Source organism: Lacerta agilis, chromosome 3 (assembly GCF_009819535.1).
Source record: "Lacerta agilis isolate rLacAgi1 chromosome 3, rLacAgi1.pri, whole genome shotgun sequence".
NCBI classification, from domain to species: Eukaryota; Metazoa; Chordata; class Lepidosauria; order Squamata; family Lacertidae; genus Lacerta; species Lacerta agilis.
In genome coordinates, this window is record NC_046314.1 from 67,008,116 (window position 1) to 67,017,165 (window position 9,050).

Consider the following 9,050-nt stretch of genomic DNA (forward strand, 5'->3'; position numbering starts at 1 on the left):
AAGCTAGAGCTTGTTTAGCTTATATGTAAATCCGGCACTGACTGCATATCTTAAGCCTCATTAACTTGGCACACAGAGCACAGCTGGGCTGTGGCATTTCGATACCTTTTAGATAGACACAATGTCTATCTAAAAGGCATGGTTACTGTTCAGTCCCAACTGTCTATCCAGAAGTAAGTCCCACTGAATTCAATGGGGCTTACTTTCAGGTATGTTGAGTGAGGATTACAGGACTAGTATTTATTTAGCAAAACAAAGTTGTCAGTATCACCATGGTTACTCTCCAGTTTTCTTTTCCACCTTGTTTGATCACATTTCTGTATTTTGTGGAAGCTTAATCCTGCAAAGATACACCTCTTTGGTGATTTGAGGGCCCTGTTACCCCATCTGCAGATGACTTTTCCATGGTCCCTAGGTGAGTATTGTAGCCTACAAGTAACAAACAGTAAAATAAACAAGTCATAATATATTTATTCAGGAAGCAGAAATGCCAGTCTATATTCTTTGACTTAGAAGACTTTTCAGTTCACATCTGAGGCTCTGGATACTTCTCGGTCTGCTTTTGGTCTACTTGAGTTCTCTCTGCTTTGTCACTCAAAGCTCTCTCAAGGAACTTATGGATGGGCTTCTCTCTTGTCCAACATCCAACAGCAAGATATATGAAAGGGTTGATACTGCTCTTGATGCAATCAAACAACAGAGAAAGTAGAAATGGAACTGGTGCATCTAGTTTTTGGTGCCAATATGCAATGGCATCAACAATTCTAACTGTAAAAGCAAAGATAAGAAATACAACAGCTAAGATGGTGATGGTGATATCAAGTCTTGCTGGAGCACTTTGCTTGGCTTCTCTTTGCATTTTGATACAAAGAGCTGTGGTAGAAAAAAACAAGATGGGTTGGAAAACCAGAAAAGTTACTGTGATTTCAAATATAGTTGCAGCTGTGCAATCTGCTCTCTCTTCGTTGTGAGATGAAAGGAATCTTGGATAGCAAGAAATATAGGCCACCAGCGACACCAGGCAGGACAAGGGCCACAAAATGGCACACACAATGATGGAGAGGTGCTTTTGCCTATGACGTTGATACCAGACTGGGAAGAAGACAGTGAGGTACCTTTCAGCAGCGACAGCTGTTACCAAGTAGATGCTGGTGTTGTATCCAAATAAATATATAATTTCCATTACACATGAAAAGTAGAGATTGACATGAAGCGGTGCCAAAAATGAGGTAAAAACCATAATGTAGTAGATGTTTACAATAAGATCAGCAGCTGTCAAATTGAGAATATAAACTGAGAACCTAGTCTTCTTGATCGTGAAGCAAAGAAGCCAGAAGTCAACTCCATTCCCAATTAATCCCCAGATGCATGTTGGAATAGATAAAATGATAATTGTTTCCAAGAAATATTGTTTCTTTGCCCAGTACTCCAGTTGTGCATAGATTGTCTTGATTGTAATAGCAGTGTGGGAAGACAAAGCAATTGCATCTGCCATGGCATTAATGTGTCCACCAATTCTTCACCTGCTATAAAGCAAACACAATTTGTCATTAGTAAGATGTAGTGATATAGGTAGAAAACATCCAAGAAGATCACTTGACAGACAATATTCCAGTCCCATAAGCTTTGCTTTGTCGTTTGTCGTTCAGTCGTCTTAGTTGTGCTCGACTCCCTGTGACCGCATGAACCAGAGCATGCCTTGGAATTTCTTCTCAAAGCTTCTCCTTTTGTCCATGGAGTGTTCATGGCAAAATACTGAAGTGGGTTGCCAGTTCCTTCTCCAAAGCTTTGGTTAGTAAAGGCTAAAGTGGAATTTATTTTCCTCCCTAGGCTGCTTCCTCAGTACAGGGGCTTTCTGCATTCATTTAGACAACACGGGGTGGTTTATCATTACACAATTTTCTGTGGCCTTTCACTGCTTCTATGGTAAGTCCTAGCAGGTATCAACCTCCAGGTACTCCCCCTAAAATATCACAACCTCCAGACGATAATGCCCCCAGATCTACATGTTTGAAGGATTCTGTACCTGTTTTCTCAGTACAGACAGAAATTACAGTCGGTACTTGAATTTTCCAAAAGTCATCTGCAAAAGTAACTCAAATTTGAGTTACAGGTAGGTAGCCGTGTTGGTCTGCCATAGTCGAAACAAAATAAAAAAAATCCTTCCAGTAGCACCTCAGAGACCAACTAAGTTTGTTATTGGTATGAGCTTTTGTGTGCATGTAGGGCCAGAAAAACACAAGTAGGATATAAGGCATTATCCAGTTCCTAGGCAAAGTTCTAAAACAGGACTAGCAGGCAAGAAAGAAGGCAATGTTTTCAACTAGATGCAATCATCGAAACAGAGTAGGCTGAGTTGTTGATCCAGCAAAGATCTGGAACTCACTGAAGGTTTATAAAAGTGGCTGCCCAGGCAGAGTGCTTAGCTCCTTGCCTGGGAAAGCCCTGCCTGGTTTGTCACATGTTTGCTCTGGAAGTTTTAGGAGTACCTTGACTCTGTTACAAGTTCTGAAACTGAGTTGTTGGAATCTGAGGAAGGGGGCTGAGCAGCCTCCTTAGGCTGCAAATATGGTTGCAAGGGTTGTCCGGCAGCTCTTGTGGCACAAGGGCTTCTGGTTGGAGGGGGGTCCTTCTTTGGGGTTTGAGCAGAAGGGAATTTTCTTGCCACCTGTTTCATCTGTTGAGTTCTCACTATGTTTCCAGATTGTGGGAGTTTGACTCCAAGGTAATGTAACACAATTGCATCTTCTGGAGAGAAGATGTCAGGGGCAGGTGATGGATGGAAATGTAATTCCATCTGTTCAATTGCTTTCTCCTCTGACGCTGCCACAACTGTGCCCAGGCCTCATCACAGTACTAAAGGTGCATGTACAAAAGGTGTACAGTGATCTACTCAACAACATGGTTATGACTGAAGGTTCTTAGGAAGGGGAAAAAATCAAATTCAGTCTAGCAAATTCCCAGGACATTTGTTAAAGACATGTAATGATGTGACTAATGAAAAGGACAAATAAAATATTAGCATAGTTAAAGCATTAAAAACTTTTTAAAACACCAACAAGCGTAAAATAATGATAATAAAAAAATGCTACCATTATAGTTAACCTCCAGTTGTCTTTTCGACCTTAGAGGGCCACTCTTTTACTCTTCTCGGGAGTTTAATACTGCAAAAGTATGAACCACAGCACTGTGGTGATGTGTTCCTATGTAATAAATGGAATGTAAGAATCTTATGACCTCACAGCAACTGTTTTCTGGAGTGTGGCAACATCCACAATTTTATCACCCTCAGACATGGCTTTTTTTAAGACTCGCAGAGGCCCAGGAGCAGAATTTCATTTGAGGGGCCCATGCTCTTCACTGTACTCTAGGTCGGTGTAATTTCTCTTCCTCAACAGTTTAAAAATCATTTTATGACTTTTTTTAAAACTGTAGTTCATTTCAGAAGCGGTAAGTTAGGGAAAAAACACACAAACAAAATTCAAACACACACATGGCTCTCTGCAGGGGGGAAAACAGTTCCTACCAGATTTCCAGAATTCAATTTTTATTGATACCCCTCCTATCTGACTGGGCTTCCCCTGCCACTCTGGGCAGCTTCCATTATATATAAAAAGGTAATAAATGCAGGTGTGTGATAATGCAGACAGAGTCCAGAGAGAAAAGAAACTGATAACACTTTACTGAGGGAAACTTGACGAAAACAGTGTATAGTACAAGGAGAAATAAACAGAGACATCTTGTTGTTCTTAATTCAAACTTTGTTCATAACAGGAAGACATATAACTTCAAATACAGGGGCAAAACTATATCAGAAATACACAATCAATTAGAGCATGCAGTACCTCAATAAGCATCATGCCACCCAACCTGGTTGCTAAGCAGCACCTCCAAACACCTCCCTCTTGCCTAGTTGGCTTACTGAAAACAGAATTAATCCTTAGATTACAAACTGAATGACCCCTGTTGTTACATTTCCAAAATGGAGAAGGTCAAAACAGCTAGGGAAAGTATTGAGGCTTTCAGCCATGAGTGGAAAGATGCTGTCTGCACACCAGAGGCTTCGTTGACAGAAGGTTTTTAAAATAGTTCTGCTGTAATTATATTAGAATAGAAGTTGTTCCAAATCCAGTTCTATTGTTTCCTGGTTAGTCTTTGATCCAAATCTCATGCCCATTGTCTCATATATGTATCCTGGTTCTGATCCAGGTTTAAACAAAGGTTATAGACTTGCAATTATGCAAGTTAAACAGATTTTCCCACTTGTTCTCCAATTTTGTATTAGTACCACTCCAGCCCATTCCCACAAAGTGGTTTAAAGGAACGTAACTTACAGACAGACTTGCAGGAATATGGGATATTATATACTGAGAGCACAGGGAAGCAACATTTGCTTCTTTGAAAAGTCAGACAACTTTCTCCACTCTTCATTCCTTACTGATTAAAGCAAATACTTTCAAAGGGCAACACTTCAAAAACCAGCTCATTGCAAAAGGAATTGTCTTTTTTAGACTAAATACATTTCAAAGGAAGTAGAAAATAGGTTTAACTTGGTAATAATTGTAATGATAAAGTGAGAATGGGGCAAATACGCTTTCTTAATACATATATTTTACATGTTCTCTAGAGTAGGAGTGTGGCACCTATGGCCCTCCAGATGTTGGATAACAACTCCTATAATCCCTGACCATTGGCTGCGCTGACTAGGGCTGATGGGAGTTGGGAGTCCAACAACTGGAATGCTACAGGCTACTCATTCTTGCCCTAGAGCAGTGGTTCTCAGAGCGTGTGGCAGGAGAGGAAAGCAAGTATGGCAGGAAAATTAAGGACAAGCAAAGAAGCATTTAAATATTTCAGTGTAGTATAGTATAGTATAGCATCCACACCTCTCTTCAAGAGCATTGGCTGTTCTTACACAGTTCTCCACAACATATTGTGAACAGGGGTTTTTCAACTCTGACAAATATGAAAGATCACAAAAGAGAAAAGCTTATTTGTGTTGATGAGAGTTTGTTTCAAACTAGACCTAATATAAATCAGATTACCTTGAAAAAGCAAACCTACACCTCTCATTGAGTCTCTATATATACTTAACATACATATGTAAGGGGCTTGTTTAAAATTACATTTTGGCAATGAATGATTCATGTTCTTATGTAGCTGCATTGTTTTAAACTTTCTGGATGTCCCACGATCATAATGTGAAGTAGTTGTGTTCTACAGTATGTTATAAATCGTATTACTGCTAGGAGTTGTTTCTTTTTGTTTTCCAACGTATTTTTATTGATAAAACATTCAGTGTGCTGAAAGCAAATTTTTATTCTGAAAGTGTGGCCCAGAGGAAAAAGTTTGAGAACCACTGCCCCAGCAACAGTCCTTACTAGCTGGAGCTTATTTTCAATTTATATTTTATTGACCTTTAAGCTGCACTTTTACATTAACACCTCTGTACAGATCTCTTATCTGGGTCATCTGCAGACCGTCTGCCTCTGTATTCAAGATTTACTTCCTTTCTTCCAGATGCTTGTTGATGAACCATCTTGAGAAGCAACCAACTCACTTAGGCCCCAGCAAGGCTCATGTACTCTTACTCCTCTACTTTCCTCTGTCCTTTCCTCACTTTCCTTATTCTCTATCACATGACAAGGCACAAATGGCTAAGGACCAGAAAGACTCCTAGGTGAGGAATAGGAATAGGAGCCTAGAGACTTATTAGAATTAAGGAAGAATCTAAAGTATCTGTAATACATTTATTCTGGAGCTAGTATTCCCACATGTAGAATAATTTTGCAATATACCTCTACATACAATCCTTTCTATCTTATGTCTGAGGCCCAGGTCACAGCCTTTTCTGTATTCATAGGAGCAGCCTCAGTTCCATCATCCAAGAAAGCTCTCTCAAGATATGTCTGGATGGACTTGTCGCCAACCTCTCCTTTTGTTGTATATCCAACAAAAAGGTATACAAAAGGGTTTCCACTGCTGTCTATGGAATCAAGAAAATGTAAGATTAAAAAGAGCACTGGTACATGTATGGTTGGAACCCAACGTGCCATGATATCAACGATCCTCACAGAAGCAGCAAACAGAATAAACAGGAGAACTGTAGCCACAATGGTGATGTCCAGCTTTGCCGGAGGCGTTTGCTCTGATGTCCTCAGCATTCTGATCAGAAGGATCAAAGTGGAAAAGACCATGATGGGAAGACAAACCAGGAGGTTGAATATCACTCTGAACATTTTTGAAGGCTCACAACTCGCGTTCTTTTCGTTGACCGTGGACTCAAATTGTAGATAGCAGGCACAATACAATACCAGTGACATCAGGCCGGATAGAACCCATAAAACAGTGCACATAATTTCAGAGAGATACTTTGGCCGGCTAGCTTGATACCAAACTGGGTAAAAGACCATGAGGTATCTTTCAGCAGCGATAGCTGTAAGCAGATAGGTGCTGGCATTGAATCCAAACGAATGCACCAACTCCACTATATGTAAATGGTATATGCTGATTGGAACAGATTTCAAAAATAAAACGAAAGCTGTTACATAGTAGGAGAGTACAGTAAGATCAGCAACTGCCATGTTCATAAAATACACAGTGAAGTTAGTTTTCTGAATCCTGCTCCAAAGAAGCCAGAATACAATTGCATTGCCAAGTAATCCTAAAGCACAAATTGGAATAGTTATTATCATAATTGTTCTTTGCATGGTGTATCCAGTATCCAGTTGTCCTGCGGGGTTTTTGACACCACCAATAGTGTGGAAAGACAAGGAATATGACTCTGCCATCTTGGGACTGTTAATGTATGAAGCAATTCTTTTCAACCTGCCAAAAATCAAACACAAATGGTCATTATTATGGTGTTCTGAAGTAGTGATAGAGGTAGGAAACCTTCAAGGCAAGGATGTTTGCATTAAAATGTTCCACTTGCCAACTTGGAATTTTCTCCCATGGCTTGCTTCTACATACTGGACTTTGTGTCTTTCTTTAGAGAGCACGGGCTTACAAAAACTGGTATGGCCTTTCATTAGTTTCTGCAGTAAAACCCTAGCATGCATAACTCATCCAAATGAAACAGCCTTGCACAACCTGGTGCCCTCCAAACATTTTGACTGCAACTTCCATCATCCCTGTCCACTGGCCATGCTGGATGGGGCTCATGGGAGTTATAATAAGGTGCACAGCCTGGGAGTCATTTTGGACTCACAGCTGTCCATGGAGGCAAAGTCAATTCTGTGTCCAGGGCAGCTGTCTACCAGCTCCATCAGTATGCAGGCTGAGACCCTACCTACCCATGGACTGTCTTGCCAGAGTGTTGCATACTTTAGTTATCTCCCACTAGGACTACTGCAATGCACTCTGCGTGGACCTACCTTTGAAGGTGACCTGGAAACTACAACTAATCCAGAATGCAGCAGCCAGACTGGTGATGAGGAGCGGACGCTGAGATCATATAACACTGGTCTTGAAAGACCTTACATTGGCTCCCAGTACATTTCCAAGCACAATTCAAAGTGTTGGTGTTGACCTCTAAAGCCCTAAACAGCCTTGGCCCAGTATACCTGAAGTAGCGTCTCCACTTCCATCATTCAGCCCGGACACTGAGGTCCAGCTCTGAGGGCCTACTGGCAGTTCCCTCCCTGTGAGAAGTGAGGTTGCAGAGAACCAGGCAAAGGGCCTTCTCGGTAGTGGCACCTGCCCTGTGGAACGCCTTCCCTTCAGACGTCAAGAAAACAAACAACTATTTGACTTTTAGAAGACATCTGCAGGCAGCCCTGTTTAGGGAAGTTTTGAATGTCTGATGCTTTATTGTATTTTTAATATTTTGTTGGAAGCCGCCCAGAGTGGCTGTGGAAACCCAGCCAGATGGACAGGGTGAAAATATATCATCATCATCATCATCATCATCATCATTAAAAATAGCAGGCGGGCATCAGGTTGAGGAAGGCTGTCATTGATTATTATTTCCTGGAGGTGCCCCTGTTTAAAATATAACATTGCTACTTTTCTCACTTCAGATGGCGTCTTCTATTGTGAAGTAAATTGTTGCATGGACAACTATAAAAAAACCAGAAAATAGTCACAACACCAGCACATTTTGCCTATATAGCCCTACTGCATGGAAATATTTGATATCAAATGTTGGAAAACAATGAAATAGGCGTAATTATCTTAGCCTAAGATTATCAGTTTCACACAAACCCATTTTCTCCTAAATACTAGCATCCTGCAATAAATAGCTGCAATAAAACACAATGTATCTTACTTGGTAACTAGACTGGGCAACTTTATTAGCATGTACCAAATTTGGAATTCAGTTTTTATGTAATAAAATTATTGTGAAAGAAGCAATGAGTTAATGGGAATATCAAAATATAATACTGCTTTGGTTTGACATGCAGCCTGAGGGACTCATGTGACCCTCAATGTCTTTTTTTGGCAGCCCAGATTTTAAACCGGATTAAGGACTTCTATGGGAAGGGAGGAAGAGAGAGAAAAGTAAAGGGGGAATTCCTGGTAATTTGGGATCCAAGCAACTGTTTTTTTGTCTGAGCAACGACAGAATATGTTTTTTAAGCGATTATTTCAGGGCATTTTGGAATGCCTTCATGACTTGGGAATAGGTATTTACTACCTGTCCATCACTTTATATGAAAGCAGTTATGCTTCTCTCTTGAAAACATGAACGGTATGCCATATTTTCCCGCCAGACAGCTAAAATATACTTCCCATGCCATCCTTAAATCCTCACGAACCCTTCTTTTTGTGCAGCAGGTTTGTTAGTGACAGTATTTGGCAGGAGGCAACATTCCTTCAAAGGACCCAGTGTCTTGGTTTCCACAGCCTAACTTTTAAATCCTCTGTTAATTTTGCTTTTATTTATGATTTGGGAACATGGGCATGCTGCTCTTTGCTTAATGGCGAATGAATGTCAGCAGGGCACCCGAGGACAACCCCTACTCAGGATCAAAACAGGAGAAGAATGAGGGAAGAGGATGTGACACCATCAGCTCTAAGACTTCAGCTCTATGTCTGACTTTCCAGAA

At 40.7% G+C, this 9,050-nt stretch overlaps 2 protein-coding genes across 2 annotated transcripts in view; both read right to left on the reverse strand.

Moving 5' to 3' along the window:
* Positions 1-451: 451 nt before the first annotated feature.
* LOC117043904 (proto-oncogene Mas-like) lies at positions 452-1,629 on the reverse strand. Its single transcript, XM_033144109.1, has one exon. The coding sequence runs from the start codon at positions 1,493-1,495 to the stop codon at positions 527-529; it is 969 nt and encodes a 322-aa protein (XP_033000000.1). The 5' UTR covers positions 1,496-1,629; the 3' UTR covers positions 452-526.
* A 4,102-nt stretch (positions 1,630-5,731) lies between these two features.
* LOC117043906 (proto-oncogene Mas-like) overlaps positions 5,732-9,050 on the reverse strand; it is a 3,925-nt gene continuing 606 nt past the window's right edge. The window contains exon 2 of the mRNA XM_033144111.1: positions 5,732-6,828. Coding sequence (XP_033000002.1) covers positions 5,817-6,791 — 975 coding nt within the window. The 5' untranslated portion in view covers positions 6,792-6,828 and the 3' untranslated portion in view covers positions 5,732-5,816. The remainder of the gene's footprint in view (positions 6,829-9,050) is intronic.

What these genes read in the sequence shown, in the direction of transcription:
- LOC117043904 (XM_033144109.1), bottom strand. Translation starts at nt 1,495, where the DNA reads ATGGCAGATGCAATTGCTTTGTCTTCCCACACTGCTATTACAATCAAG.